Source organism: Saccopteryx bilineata, chromosome 1 (assembly GCF_036850765.1).
Source record: "Saccopteryx bilineata isolate mSacBil1 chromosome 1, mSacBil1_pri_phased_curated, whole genome shotgun sequence".
Classification (NCBI taxonomy): domain Eukaryota; kingdom Metazoa; phylum Chordata; class Mammalia; order Chiroptera; family Emballonuridae; genus Saccopteryx; species Saccopteryx bilineata.
Genome location: NC_089490.1, coordinates 222,947,339 through 222,963,925, shown reverse-complemented (window position 1 = coordinate 222,963,925; position 16,587 = coordinate 222,947,339). Strand labels below are relative to the sequence as shown.

General features: G+C 36.6%; 2 protein-coding genes across 8 annotated transcripts in view; one reads left to right on the top strand and one right to left on the bottom strand.

The window, feature by feature from the left end:
• The window catches only part of SDCCAG8 (SHH signaling and ciliogenesis regulator SDCCAG8), a 246,613-nt gene that overhangs the window by 87,376 nt on the left and 142,650 nt on the right, over positions 1-16,587 (bottom strand). For 6 of the 7 annotated variants that reach the window (XM_066236694.1, XM_066236702.1, XM_066236721.1 and 3 more), the window contains 2 exons: positions 14,210-14,337; positions 12,004-12,112 (listed from right to left, as the gene is read on the bottom strand). In XM_066236694.1, the coding sequence (XP_066092791.1) occupies positions 12,004-12,112; positions 14,210-14,337 (237 nt within the window). The remainder of the gene's footprint in view (positions 1-12,003; positions 12,113-14,209; positions 14,338-16,587) is intronic. The other variant, XR_010726186.1, reaches the window with a different exon arrangement.
• The window catches only part of AKT3 (AKT serine/threonine kinase 3), a 363,939-nt gene that overhangs the window by 335,503 nt on the left and 11,849 nt on the right, over positions 1-16,587 (top strand). The gene's annotated exons all lie outside the window — the stretch shown is intronic.

Below are 16,587 nucleotides of genomic sequence, written 5' to 3'. Positions count from 1 at the left end.
ACCACCCTCAGATGCCATTAAGGAAGAGAAAATCGAATATCATGAATACAAAAGAAAGAGAGGTAACACAGATAGATGAGGAAAAACCTATGGAGAAAAAATTTAATATATTGGAAACCTTGGAGTTAAATGACAGAGAATTTAAAATAGAAATCCTAAAAATACTCAGAGATATAAGAGATATACAAGAAAACACAGAAAGGCAATTTAGGGAGCTCAGAAAACAACTCAATGAACACAAAGAATATATTTCCAAGGAAATTCAAATTATAAAAACAAATCAAACAGATGAAAAACTCAATTCACAAGCTGAAAAATGAAGTAACAAGCTTAGCTAATAGAACAGGGCAGATAGAAGGTAGGATTAGTGAAACAGAAGACAAGCAACTTGAGGCACAACAGAGAGAAGAAGAAAGAGACTCAAAAATTAAAAAAAAAATGAGATAGCCCTACAGGAATTATCTGACTCTATCAAAAAGAATAACAGAAGAATAATAGGTATATCAGAAGGAGAAGAGAGAGAAAATGGAATGGAGAACATACTCAAACAAATAATAGATGAGAACTTTCCAAGCCTGTGGAAAGAACTAAAGCCTCAAATTCAAGAAGCAAACAGAACTCCGAGTTTTCTTAACCCCAACAAACCTACTCCAAGGCATATCATAATGAAAGTGGCACAAAACAACGGCAAAGAAAAAATTTTCAAGGCAGCCAGGGAAAAGAAGAATACAACATATAAAGGAAGGCCGATTAGATTATCATCAGATTTCTCAACAGAAACTCTACAAGCTAGAAAAAAGTGGACCCCAATATTTAAAGTCCTGAAAGAGAGGAACTTTCAGCCACGAATACTATACCCATCAAAGCTATCCTTCAAATATGAAGGAGAAATAAAAACATTCACAGATACAGAAAAGATGAGGGAATTTATCATCAGAAAACCCCCACTCCAGGAATTACTAAAGGGGGTTCTCCAATCAGATACAAAGAACAAAAAAAAAACAAAAACAAAAACAAAGCCACAAGTAAAAGCTCCAAGAAGAACACAATAAAGCAAATTTAAACTGTGACAACAACTAAAAGAAAGGGGGGGGGGAGAGGATGGAGATTTACAGTAGCAAAGGACGATGGAGTGCAAAAGTACTCACAAGATAGTGCACTACAATGAACAGGGTAGGAACCCTTTTCATTACTTAATGGTAACCACCATTGAAAAAACCACCACAGAAGCACATGATTTAAAAAAGATAGCAACAGAGGAAAGATGTATGGAATACAACCAAATAAAAATAAAAGATAGAAAAACAAAAGAGAAGGATCAAACAAGACACAAAACTAACAGAAAGCAATCTATAAAATGGCAATAGGGAACTCACAAGTGTCAATAATTACACTAAATATAAACGGATTAAACTCACCAATAAAAAGGCATAGAGTAGCAGAATGGATTAAAAAAGAAAATCCAACTGTATGCTGCCTACAAGAAACTCATCAGAGTAATAAGGATAAAAACTAATTCAAAGTGAAAGGCTGGAAAACAATACTCCAAGCAAATAACATCCGAAAAAAAGCAGGCATAGCAATACTCATATCGGATAATGCTGACTACAAGACAGCAAAAGTACTCAGAGACAAAAATGGCAATTTCATAATGGCTAAGGGAACACTGAATCAAGAAGAAATAACAATTCTTAATATATATGCACCAAACCAAGGAGCACCAAAATATATAAGACAGCTACTTATTGACCTTAAAACAAAAACTGACAAAAATACAATCATACTTGGAGACCTCAATACACCGCTGATGGCTCAATACACCATTGATTCTCTGTTTGGTCATCCAAACAGAGAATCAACAAAGATATATTGGCCTTAGACAAAACACTAGAGCACCTGGATATGATAGACATCTACAGGGCATTTCATCCCAAAGTGACAAAGTATACATTTTTCTCCAGTGTACATGGATCATTCTCAAGAATTGACCATAAGTTGGGCCACGAAAACAACATCAGCAAATTCAGAAAAATCGAAGTTATACCAAGCATATTTTCTGATCATAAAGACTTGAAACTAGAATTCAACTGCAAAAAAGAGAAAAAAAATCCCATAAAAATGTGGAAACTAAACAACATACTTTTAAAAAATGAAAGGGTCAAAGCAGAAACAAGTGCAGAGATCAAAAGATATATACAGACAAATGAAAATGACAATACGACATACCAGAATCTATGGGATGCAGCAAAAGCAGTGATAAGAGGGAAGTTCATATCACTTCAGGCATATATGAACAGACAAGAGAGAGCCCAAGTGAACCACTTAACTTCACACCTTAAGGAACTAGAAAAAGAAGAACAAAGACAACCCAAAACCAGCCGAAGAAAGGAGATAATAAAAATTAGAGCAGATCCAAAATATACAAAGAACTCATAAAACTCAACAACAAACAAACAAACAATCCCATAAAAAAATGGGAAGAGGATATGAACAGACACTTCTCCCAGGAAGAAATACAAATGGCCAACAGATATATGAAAAGATGCTCATCTTCTTTAGTTATTGGAGAAATGCAAATCAAAACTGCAATGAGATACCACCTCACACCTGTTAGACTAGCTATTATTAACAACACAGGTAATAGCAAATGTTGGAGAGGCTGTGGAGAAAAAGGAACCCTCATCCACTGTTGGTGGAAATGTAAAGTAGTACAACCATTATGGAAGAAAGTATGGTGGTTCCTCAAAAAACTGAAAATAGAACTACCTTATGACCCAGCAATCCCTCTACTGGGTATATACCCCAAAAACTCAGAAACATTGACTCGTAAAGACACATGCAGCCCCATGTTTATTGCAGCATTGTTCACAGTGACCAGGACATGGAAACAACCAAAAAGCCCGTCAATAGATGACTGGATAAAGAAGATGTGGCACATATACACTATGGAATACTACTCAGCCATAAGAAATGATGACATCGGATCATTTATAGCAAAATGGTGGGATCTTGACAACATTATACAGAGTGAAATAAGTAAATCAGAAAAAACCAGGAACTGCATTATTCCATATGTAGATGGGACATAAAAGTGAGACCAAGAGACATTGATAAGAGTGTGATGGTTACGGGGGAAGGGGGGAGAGGAAGAGGGAAGGGGGAGGGGGAGGGGCACAAAGAGAACTAGATAGAGGGTGACAGGACAATCTGACTTTGGGTGATGGGTATGCAACATAATTGAACAATAAGATAACCTGGACATGTTATCTTTGAATATATGTATCTTGATTTACTGATGTCACCCCATTAAAAAAAAAAATCAGAGCAGAAATAAATGAAATAGAGAACAGAAAAACTATAGAAAAAATTAATAGAACAAGGAGCTGGTTCTTTGAAAAGATCAACAAAATTGACAAACCCTTGGCAAGACTTACCAAGGAAAAAATAGAAAGAACTCATATAAACAAAATCCAAAATGAAAGAGGAGAAATCACCATGGACATCATAGAGATACAAAGAATTATTGTAGAATACTATGAAAAACTTTATGCCAATAAATTCAACAACCTAGAAGAAATGGATAAATTTCTAGAACAATACAACCTTCCTAGACTGAGTCAAGAAGAAGCAGAAAGCCTAAACAGACCTATTAGTAGAGAAGAAATAGAAAAAAACATTAAAAACCTCCCCAAAAATAAAAGTCCAGGCCCTGACGGCTATACCAGCGAATTTTATCAAACATTCAAAGAAGACTTGGTTCCTATTCTACTCAAAGTCTTCCAAAAAATTAAAGAAGAAGCAATACTTCCAAACACATTTTATGAGGCCAACATAACCCTCATACCAAAACCAGGCAAGGATGGCACAAAAAAAGAAAACTACAGACCAATATCTCTAATGAATACAGATGCTAAAATACTAAACAAAATACTAGCAAATCGAATACAACAACATATTAAAAAAGTAATACATCATGATCAAGTGGGATTCATCCCAGAATCTCAAGGATGGTTCAACATACATAAAACGGTTAACGTAATACAACATATCAACAAAACAAAGAACAAAAACCACATGATCTTATCAATAGACCAGAAAAGGCTTTCGATAAAATACAACACAATTTTATGTTTAAGATTCTCAACAAAATGGGTATAGAAGGAAAATATCTCAATATGATAAAGGCCATATATGATAAACCATCAGCTAACATCATATTAAATGGCACAAAACTGAAGGCTTTCCCCCTTAAATCAGGAACAAGACAGGGTTGTCCACTCTCTCCACTCTTATTTAATGTGGTACTATAGGTTCTAGCCAGAGCAATCAGACAAGACAAAGAAATAAAAGGCATCCATATCGGAAAAGAAGAAGTAAAGGTATCACTTTTTGCAGATGATATGATCCTATACATCGAAAACCCCAAAGAATCCACAAAAAGACTACTAGAAACAATAAGCCAATACAGTAACATTGCAGGATACAAAATTAACATACAGAAGTCAATAGCCTTTTTATATGCCAACAATGAAACATTTGAGAATGAACTCAAAAAAATAATCCCCTTCACGATTGCAACAAAAGAAAATAAAATACCTAGGAAGAAACATAACAAAGAATGTAAAGGACTTATATAATGAAAACTATAAACCATTGTTAAGGGAAATCGAAAAAGATATAATGAGATGGAAGAATATTCCTTGTTCTTGGTTAGGAAGAATAAATATAATCAAGATGGCCATATTACCCAAAGCAATATACAAATTTAATGCAATTCCCATCAAACTTCCAATGACATTTTTTAAAGAAATAGAGCAAAAAATCATCAGATTTATATGGAACTATAAAAAAACCCGAATAGCCAAAGCAATCCTAAAGAAAAAGAATGAAGCTGGGGGCATTACAATACCTGACTTCAAACTATATTATAGGGCCACAACAATCAAAACAGCATGGTATTGGCAGAAAAATAGACACTCAGACCAATGGAACAGAATAGAAAACCCAGAAATAAAACCACATATATATAGTCAAATAATTTTTGATAAAGGGGCCAACAACACACAATGGAGAAAAGAAAGCCTCTTCAACAAATGGTGCTGGGAAAACTGGAAAGATACATGAAAAGAATGAAACTGGACTATAGTTTGTCCTCCTGTACTAAAATGAACTCAAAATCAATCAAATATCTAAACATAAGAAAACTGCATTATTCCATACGTAGGTGGGACATAAAAGTGAGACTAAGAGACATTGATAAGAGTGTGGTGGTTACGGGGGGAGGGAGGAAAGGGAGAGGGAAAGTGGGAGGGGGAGGGGCACAAAGAAAACTAGATAGAAGGTGACAGAGAACAATCTGACTTTGGGTGATGGGTATGCAAAATAATTGAATGACAAGATAACCTGGACATGTTTTCTTTGAATATATGTATCCTGATTTATTGATGTCATCCCATTAAAAAAAATAAAATTATAAATATAAAAAAAACCGTCAAAAATTAACAATAGCTGGATGGAATTTTTTTCCTTAATTCATCTCTGTACTTATATCCAAATGCTTTATGTTGAGAATGCTTTACTCATCAAATCACAAAAATATAAATGGTATTTATAAAGTACATATTACTATCAGGTATTTTATTGCAACAATATTTTTTCCTGCTTTGCATATTTTTGGGCTTCTTTTTCTTTGTTTATAATGATCATTTGCCTACCAACTTCCAATGTTCAATAAAAAGTTGAGAAATGTATATGGACATTGTCTATTTTCTGCCTACAGCCCATGATATATTATGATATAAACTACTATATAATTATATAGTAGTTTGCAAAGTTGAAAGTAAACTTACAAGTTTCTATGTTATTTTGAGATTACATTTGCGGCATGATCATCCTGGTGTCATATAAAAGAATAATGCACTCTAATCCATTGTCATAGAAAATGTAGGTAATTTCTGGCTCTACAGAGGCATGAACTTTCCCCTGTATTTTTAGATACCATTTGTATTATATAATTGCATTTGTGTGAAATATAATATTTTACTACTATCAATAGAATTACAGCGATCATCGCTTTTTAAAAGAAAACATGACCCCTTAATTTTTATTCTTTTAAATTCTCATTTGAGTTTTGGTAACAATTAGCAGAAGCCAATATCAGTCTCCTCTTGCAGAATATAATTTTTGTAGCATTCCAACCTAACATCTAAACATTCATGGGGAAAAAAACTAGTTCAACCGGGTGTGTGTTCTTTACTTCAATTAAACTCACACAGTTGGATACCTACTGTTGCCAAAACAGTAATATAATTCATACATTATAGTCCACAGTAAAAGTACACTAAAAGTCACTTAACAATATTTATAACACCATAAAATACAGTGTTAAAATCTATGAACTGCAATATGTACCAAAATTATAAAATTTGTTTCTCATCATCAGTGATTAAAACCAGGATCATTGCTCTAGCCTCAATACCCACAACCCTGGTGACGATTAGAATTCAAATCTTAATGATCAATTTACAATTAACAAGATAAAAATGAAACAAATTAAACCAACCATTATATATAACGAGACCCAATGGACTACCATTGTTCTTCTTAATTACAAAATGCAAATCACAAATACAAAATGGGCAGTGTTCGACATCAATCCACAAGCCTAGCAACTCAGAAAGCGACAGTGATGGAAAAGAAAGAAGCAAAACCACATAGCCCCTGGTTCTGAGCTTTAGATCCTGTTCTTTTCAACCTACAAGTATTGAGAGGCTCAGACCCAGCAAGTGTTGGATCTGCAGTTGGCAGCTGGCAGGGCTCATGCCTAGCCAGCGCCTGGCCTCTCTGAGCTCTCCCCAGGCCCGTTTTAGATCACACTGTGAACTGCACTGCAAACATTTTACTGCTGATTCATCTAAGTTCCCAGGGAGAGGAAATACTTCCTTCACTTTCATAAAGAGTAATCACAGCAGCACCAGAGGTGTTTAAATATCTCCACTTACCAAGTTCAAAAAAACAACCCTATAACAGTGTAAGGTTTCAGAGCCCTAAAGAATAAAGATGAAAGGGGAGCTAAAGTTTACATGAGATTCAACAAAATCAGCCACAATATCTGCCTGGTGCCCATGGAAAGGAAAATGAAATTACTCCTTCTGTCTGAAGGTCAAACATAAGCTTTATAAAATGCACAGGGCCGGCAGTTCATTTTTAATGAGATGTGCTATTCACCAACCCTGGGGTTACAGACATCAACAGAGCAGTGTGGGATGCACACAATGTAGGGAGTGCTGTGCTAATCACTGTGGGGGAGAAAACAGAGAACACACAAGCACACACGCACACATGAACACGAGGGAACCATTTGTAATCACCTTCCCATGAAGCTGGAGCAAAGAGTTAGAGAGTTCAGGAACAATGAGCCTAAATTGTCAGTTTTCCTAGTCATTTTGCATGAGCTCTAGTCAAATGACTACGTCTTGTGAGTATTAAAAAAAAACACTTATTTTAAATGGTATGAATCCATCAGTTTAGCATGGGATTTTGAATAACAAGAACCTTTTAGAGAAATGTCCCTAGTAAAAAGAAAGGGAGCAATCAAAATGTACTTCAAATTGTTGATACATTAAAAATAAATATATTTATTTTCTGGGATTTTTTTTACTATAGTACATAGAAGCAAACATGGATTAAAAGTGCTACGTGGTTTAAATAATTATTTTGGAGACTGAGCTTCCATAATGACAAAAGTATAGATGATTCAAAAAACTCCAAGGTCTTGTTTCCTCAAAGTACAGGTGAAATGATTTCCCCTAGAGGTTTAGTACAGGGTGTGTGAAGGCACACTCCTAGAGGGCATCTAAGAAGCTGAATAGGGTTTTAAGTTTTATTTAAAAAGAAAGACTTTCAGCTCTTCAAGTTTTATATGTGGTTTTAGAGCAGAAAGTAGCATCAAAATGGAATGTTAAATTTTGCATGAATTTTGAAAATCTCATAGTCTTTACCTTGAGCCAGAGGGAAATGAGGCTAGATCAAGAAATTTAAGAGTAAACAAACAGAAATACTCTAAAATCACAATTTATCCCATATATTATTTTCTCGTGAGACATGTAAAATACATATATTATAATGTATAGAGGCCTTTTAAAATTTTAACAATGATAAGGAATAATTTACCCAGTATTTACTATTTGCCAGAACTTAGTTTGGGATCAACTTGTGAAGGTGTAGGAGATGTCAATTTTAATTCTTCAGATTTACAGAACAAGGCATTGGCCAGAGCAAGACCTGAATCACAAACAGGCCCACATTTTCCTGACCCTGCTTTGCCTTTAATATAAAGGTTTTCATTGTAATATAGGCATCATGTCTCTCAGGAAATGGCACTCAGCCACTGGCAAAACTACAATAGCCAGAGAAAGTGATGTCTAGATTGCTAGTCAAGACCCTAAAACAATGCCATCAATGAGGATAGCAGCTGCTGTGTGTACAGCACTGCACTGGGAGCTTTATATCTGTATATGTACCTATGTATCTCTCTCTGAATTTCTCTCACAACAATCCTGAACATGGTTTTAGAAATGCACTTACAGATGGAGAAGCTGAGGTCTGGAGAGATTAGGCAGTGTACCCAAGGTTATGAAACTAAGTGGTAGAGTGAGATTAAAATTTAGTTCTTTCTGAACTTGAAAGTTTTTTTAACTGGACAGTTCCTGTTTCATCAACAAAGGAACAGACCGGAAACAGAGTCAGCTCAAAATAGGGTGGTAACACTATACTTGTTTCATTCATTCATTCATTCATTCATTCATTCATTTATTCATTCACTCAGTGAATGTTTATTGGGCGCCATCTGTGTGTCAGATAAAAATGAACACATTCAATTTACAAAGTAGTGGTCAAGAGCTAAAGGAAGCAGAAAAAAGAGGAGCTGGAGACGTGTTGAGGTTCAAGTTCACTAGACCAGCACAGGGTGAATTGACAGACCTGCAGCAGGATGAAGGGGGTCTACAAGGACAGGGAACAGTACACCCAGGCTCACAGGTTAACCCTCCCCTGCCAAGTATGCCTATTTCTCCATAGGTATTTAAAGATTATTTTTTTCTCCACACTTTCCCATCATAACTTCTTTGGCCTGGATTTTCTTTAGTAGTAGGTGTAAAATGTTGCACTTATTGTGAGAAAGATCATAGGCTTTGGAACCAGTTGGGACCCTAGCTCCCCTACTTATCAGCCATTTAAACACTCTGAGGATTGGTTTTCTCATCTGTGAAAGATTACAATTCCTGTCTCAAGCTGCTGTGAGAATTATATAATATACACCAAGCACAAAGCCCCCTTTTCTCTTTTATCCACCTCAAAATCCCAAATTATGCCTCCTTAGAAAGCAAGATGATCAATAATCAATCACAAAGCAATCTTAAAATAATATAATATTGGAAACCCCAGATCAATATAATTTTTCCTGAAATTATATAATCCAGTTATATAACAAATTAGTTGTGTTTGGATCTAAGTGAGACAAATAAAATATTTCTGGTTAAATATAGCTATTGTTCATATTTTAGGCATCTCTTTCATGACAAAATCTTGTGGGTTTCCTTGTCAGATTTCCTGAACATATATGGTATGGTGGCACCCTGGCTTTTTCCCTACCAAACAAGATATTTAATTATTATTTGCTAAGAAGAATCATATGTCAGAGCACATTTTCAGTGGTTATAGGAGCCTTTGCCTTTTGGGGAGCAGAAAGAACTAGATTCATAAGCCTTCTGTATCTCCCAGAGATTCAGAGATGGGGATTCCATTGTCTAAGCCAGTTTATTGATGGAGGAACCCAAGGCAGAGCTCAGGGTAATCAGAGGCTCTGGACCACCTGGAAATTTTTTCCAAATGAAATACCTAAGTCTGTAGGTGTGCTTGCTGAGCCACAGGGCTTGCTCTGTGTAGATCTGAGTCTCAGAAAAATACAGAAGATATACAGTGTTATTTTTTCATTAGGTTATATTGTAATGTGACATCTGGTATCTAGCTAATATGTGAACGTTGCCTTTTATAGTTCAATTCAAAGGATTCTGTACAGTAGCATTCATTTATAAGAGGAAACTATGATTTAAGCAAGTCAAATAAATTTTGACCCGAATTACATAAACTGAATCACACAGTTACTGTCAGAGCTGAGATGAGAACTCAGGCTTCTTATAATTTACAACATAAAATAATTCATTTATTGAGATAATCTGATTAGGAAGTGTGCAGAAAAACAATTCAAAAATATCTCAATCAGTGGATTTATAAAAAGAAAAAAAAAAGTAGTGTATATATAAAATATAGGATGGCTATTTTATTAAAATAAAACAATTTTGGAAAGAGAAGGAAAGGATGGTTTTAGTTTATTTATTTCAAAGTATCTTTTATTTTTATATATACATACTTCACCTATTATAATTTGACTTAAAGATAGCTTTTGTGTGTTTATAGCTACAGAGAACTGTGATAATAGATTAAAACGAATTACATGTATTAACATAAGACTTTAAAACTGCTTAATCTATCTGCATCCTTTATTATTATTAGAATAATTGCTGTCTTGACTTTTGTGGTCTGAAATGTCATAGTTTTCAATTCTAGCCATTAGAACAGGGGTCCCCAAACTTTTACACAGGGGGCCAGTTCACTGTCCCTCAGATCATTGGAGGGCCAGACTATAAAAAAAAAACTATGAACAAATCCCTATGCACACTGCACATATCTTATTTTAGAGTAAAAAGGAACAAATACAATATTTAAAATAAAGAACAAGTAAATTTAAATCATCAAACTGACCAGTATTTCAATGGGAACTATGGGCCTGCTTTTGGCTAATGAGATGGTCAATGTCCGGTTCCATATTTGTCACTGCTAGCCATAACAAGTGATATGATGTGCTTCCGGAGCTGTGACGTGAGCGTCCTGCGTCACCAGAAGTAATTCTGTACGTGAGCAACACTGTGCTTTGCGGCGCTGCCACATACAGTATTCCAGGAGCTGAAAGCTGACCACCAATGAAAGAGGTGCCCTTTCCGGAAGTGCGGTGGGGGTGGATAAATGGTCTCAGGGGGCCGCATGCGGCCCATGGGCCGTAGTTTGGGGACCCCTGCATTAGAAAGTCAAATAACAGTATGTGTACATAATCACAAAACATCACAAAGGTGTCTGTATGGACAATTAAGGAAATACTTATACAGGGAAAATATTTTCACAGGAAACATCAACACATAGAGTAGTCCCCCTTCATCCACGAGAGATATGCCATAAGACCCCCAGCGGATGCCTGAAAAGACTGTTTCTCCCTGCACGTACATATCTATGATGAAATTAAATTTATAAATTAGGCACAGTAAGTGGTTAACAACAATAACTACTAATAAAACAGAACAATTATAGCAATATACTATAATAAAAGTTATATGAACGTAGTCTCTCTCGCTCTCTCAATCTCTCAAAATACCTTATTGTACTGTGTTCACATTTTCTTTTAAAGGAAGTACTTTCTGGCTTCTCTTTGACATGTCCAAATTGCCAACATCACTACTCCTGTGCTTTGGGGTCATTATTAAGTAAACTAAGGGTGACTTGGACACAAGCACTGAGTGACCTTGACAGCTGATTTGATAACTGAGACAGGTGCTAAGTGACTAAGTGACATACAGCTCAGATAGGGCTGGACAAAGAAATGATTCACATCCCAGGTGGGACAGAATGGAATAACTCAAGATTTCACCACGTTACTCAAAACTACAATAAATGTAATACTTACGGATTATTTATTTCTGGAATTTTCCATTTAAAATTTTCAGACCATGGTTAACCTCTATTAACTAAAACTGGAAAAAGTAAAACTATGGATAATGGGGGGCTACTGCATCTAATTTTGCATTCAACTATAAAATAGTGGAAAGGCTGTCTTTTAAGCAAAAATTACAGAATTTAAACAGTGATCTGAAAGTATTATATAACATTACCTACCTGCTTTTTTGAGAGATTTGTTCCAGTTTCTTGGCTAATGTACTGCACTCTTCCTTTAACTTGGTCAAAAATGTATGCTGGGAGGTCAGCAATGAATACTGTTCATTTTCTAGAAATAACAATAAACCCCCCACCAACATAAGATGTTTACAGTTGCAGCTCTGCAGTGCTTCCAGACGTAGAATGGTAAAAGGGCTAAGATAGCTATGTATTTTCCACTAGCTACTATACTTGGTCATGTTTTCAATGTCCTAAGTCAAAGGACTGCTCACCTGGGGAGACACTAAATCTTGAGAGACATTTATTTTTCAAATAATTACTCACCAGAAACACTTTTTTATCACACCAGTTTTACAATGTTTTAACACGTTAACATGTTATCCAATACCATAGTGGAGTCATCTATGCTAATAATATCTTGTAATATGCAAGATATTATATTTTTATTTTAACAATTTTACTATAAAGTGTTGAAAATTATTACAATCAGCTAATTCAAAACTAAGATATTGAAGAACTCTCTTCTATATTGTAATTCCTCTTTGATGTTTCATATTTGTTCATATATTACATTATTCCCCCAATCTTGCAAATATAATTTTCTAATGATGAAGGTGAAATACGTAATTTGGTCAACCATATGAGTGTCAATGACGAGCTGGTCAAAAAAATTAAAGACAGTGTGGCATTTTTGTGCAACATAAAGAGAAGTGTCGTTGAGATTTTCCTAACAGTTACATCCTCTTAACTTGCTCAGAGATTCTGCCCAACCCCATGATCACTAGGATCCTGTTGGCAGTGGGGGCAAACAATAATTTAGCCTATGATTTTATCCTTTTCTTTTCATGAAAAACAACTAATAAGTCTGGTGAATTGTCATTTTTCTGGCCAAACACTGGCAGAAGGACGCCTCTAATAAAAGTGCTGGAGGAAATTACGTGACTCAATGTGGTGTTTGCCTCTTTGTAAGTAAGGAGATTATTTAATAAATTTTATGTTACCAATTTTTCACCTATTGGATAACCAGTAATTATTTTTACTATGCCATCAAATACAGTATACATTAAATCATGTGAAAATTACTTATAAATTTGGGGTTGAACAAGACTGTTTATTGCTTTTCAATTTTAGCAGAAAGCATATAAGCATACAAAGCAAAAAAATAAATCAAAGCACTAAAAAAGTAAGCACCATTTTTCTGGAAGAGACAGGATCAATTAAACTTTTGTCTGAATGGGACAATCAGCTTGAAGTATGTGGTGTGGAATTACAATGAGTGACACTGTCTTGTTTTGACTAACACTGCCTGTGAACACACCACTCAGAAGTGAAAAGAAGTCCATCATGCTCTGACTGAACGAATCAAACTGCCTATTTTTAAAGTGCATTTTACTTTCAAATGAAAGGTAAAGAGTTACTGGCCAACTCAGCCTGCAGAATAGTGCCAACATGATGAAAGATGGCAATTTTTAGCCAAGCTGCCAGCTGTGGTCAATGCCTTGGATTAGTGAATTTTAACGGCAGTTGTGAGAACTTGAAGAATGCAAAGGATTAAACATCACTCTAGATTGATTCAGGGGAGGTGGGGGCTGCATCCAAATGCTAAAAATGTTCGAAGCTGCAAAGATTAAATAAAGGAACATATCAATTTGGAGCCACTGAATTACATCCAGCTGCGACAGTGAATTAAGAACCGATTAATGGCTAAAGCTTTTCTCCAGTTTGGATGCTGTAGCAAACTCATTAGGCTTTTAGAGTAGCTATAATGTGTGTACTGTGGGAACTGTTCAATGCTATTCAGGAGATTTTAGCTGTAAGCTCAGAGCATTTCCTGCAGAGCTTCTGATGCTATTTTCTTTATATAACATGTGTGCCTGAAAACTCGGCCAAAAACAGGCCCTTTGTTTTTCTACTTTGTTGTGGTCGCTCTCAGCTTTACGTTTCTTGAACACAGGTAAACAAACTCATAATCCAGATGGTGCAACAGATGTGAGAGCAGCACTCCGAAATCAACAGACAGTGGGCAATACTTTCCATTTTCTCTTTTAAACGCTAACTAATATGTAATTCGGAATCTCCGGTGTAGTTAGCATCTGCTCCCTTCGGCCAGCCAAAGGTTACAGGTGTTCCTGATGTCATTTCACAGTAAGGCGTGGGCCCGGCTTAAGAGCGGGTGCCCAGGCTCTAATCTTTCCCCACCACCTACCAGTTTTCTCATGCTGGGCTTCCATTTGCTGTATCTTCTGTGTCAGCTCCTGCTCTCTTTGCTGGGCCTGAAGGGCCTGAGCCTTTGCTTCGTTGCTAAAGCTCTGCTGAATGCTGTCTTTTTCCAGTCTACAAAGCAGAGAGGAGACAGACAGAAATTTAACCTACAGATGCACGCACCCTCATCATTTCCCTGATGGACCGCAGAGAGCTGATAGGTAGTAAATCGTTCTGCATAAGAAAATAATAGACTTTCTACTTACCCCAGCCTCCCAGCCCATTTAGGAGGGAAATTCTAAGGACCTTTCATACGATGTTAAGTACATCCTGTAAATCCACTGGTCTAAGTATGCAACATTAAAAATAAAATAATTGTGATAACTGAAAAATGGTAGTTTGTAACTTTAAAACACAAACACCTTCCTCTATAACATTCTTCATATTTTATACAACTTGAGAGTCTTTTATCTTATGACTGGTTAATATTTCCCAAAGATCCTGGAGTTATAGGAATAGCATGGCTCAACAGACCAAACTATAAATTCTGGAAGTGAAGCTTTGTAGATTACTTCTACTTTTCCTCCCAAACTTAAAACGGGACCTCAAATATCATGTAGGAGATTCCATCTAGAGGCAAGGAAAGGACCCTGCAATACCACATGCATTTTTTTTTGTTAAATATTTTCACACATCATGCCACACAATGTCAATATATATGAATGTGAAATGAATAATTTCTCCAGCACTTCCTAATAAAATCTCTTTTGGAGTATCACTGAAAGACACTGCAGGATAAGAAGCTTCTCTAGTCAAAGACAGTATCCCATCCCACTGTGATTGGATATTGACCCATCCCATTGTGACCCAAAGCTCAATATCCAATCAGGGGCTCCTGCAGACAGAAACTTCCTAAACAATTAGAAGCTGAAGGATGCAAAGGACCTCATGGAAGGCAGCACTATAAATAGTGACACTGTGCACACACACACACACACACACTCACTAGGTTGGTTTGTCCTACTCTTAAATATGGGTAAGTGAGATGATAGTTTTCTTCAATTAACTGACTTAGTTATTTCTAACTCCTGCTCCCTGTGGGCCTTTCTCATCCATGCTGCTTTAGTTTACTAATTGAGATATTTACTGCCTTACCTTTGCCAAACTAAAAATAAACAATTCCTTAAAGCTACCACTACTGGTCTGTGTACCGCTGTGGAACTTCAATTCGTTGGCCTCTAATTATAAAGCAACATAAGGAAAGCCTGCATTGAAATCGGTCAATGCATGTGGTAATGTTGTAGTATAAGATTCCAGAATGGAACTACTCAAATGGAATCATCGGGGGTCCACGCTAAATGTGAAGCAGGTCCCTTCTAATAACAACACCCCCTTGGACTTGCTCCAAGGCCTTGCCTCACACTGGTGTATTACAACAAATGGATAGATAGACTAGGCCACTTCTTGCCTCCCTGCTCACAGCATGCATTTTCTGGGCATAGATTATTGCCCATGTCTCTTTGTTTTCCTGAGATGTTTCCCCTCCACTCCCTTTGCCACTCTGTGATCCCAGCCCTTGTCCCTCTGCTCAGTGTACATTATTCCTTTAAGGCCTGCTCAAAATTCTCCCCCTCTCCTTCTATTATTTTCCTAAATGAACGATTCTTTCTTCAGTGACCTCCATGTATATTGTATATATATACATCTTACTAAGATAGCATTTATCACCCATTAGTCACCGGTTTATGCATCTCCTTTCTCTGTCCTCTTAGTCTCTCTGTACCGAGCCCAGCTCAGTACTCGGCACACACGGAGTGGGCAGTGACTGTTTAATGAATACTCTTCCCCTCTTCCCCTAATGGGAGGCAGGCTGTAGTCCAGGAGTGAAGTTGGAGAATCTGCTGAAGTCTTAGATGAGGATGTGATAACTTTTTGGACATGTTAAAAAAGAATGCCTAGGAGAGAAGGCTCAGATGGCTTTGCCAGCTAGGGACCATACTGCTGAAGGAGGCAGCCTAATGAGAGCACTGTGGACTTTAAAATTTTTTTTAGTTTTATTTACTTAATCTTTTTTTTTTGAGAGAGAGAGAGAGAGGGTAAAGAAGAAGGGGGAGAGAAGAGAGAGAAAGGCATCAACTCATTGCTCCACCTAGTTGTGCACCCATTGATTGCTTCTCATGTGTCCTGACAGAGGCTTGAACTGGAGACCTTGGGGTCAAGCTGATGCCCTTGGATAGAGCCAGTGTTCTCGAGATAGAGTCAGTGACCCCTGGATCGAGCTGGCAACTTTGGCACTCTGGGACAATGCTCTATCCACTGCACCACTGGCCAAGACCATTGCAGACTCTTTCATGGAGCAACACCCCCCCACCCCGTCACACT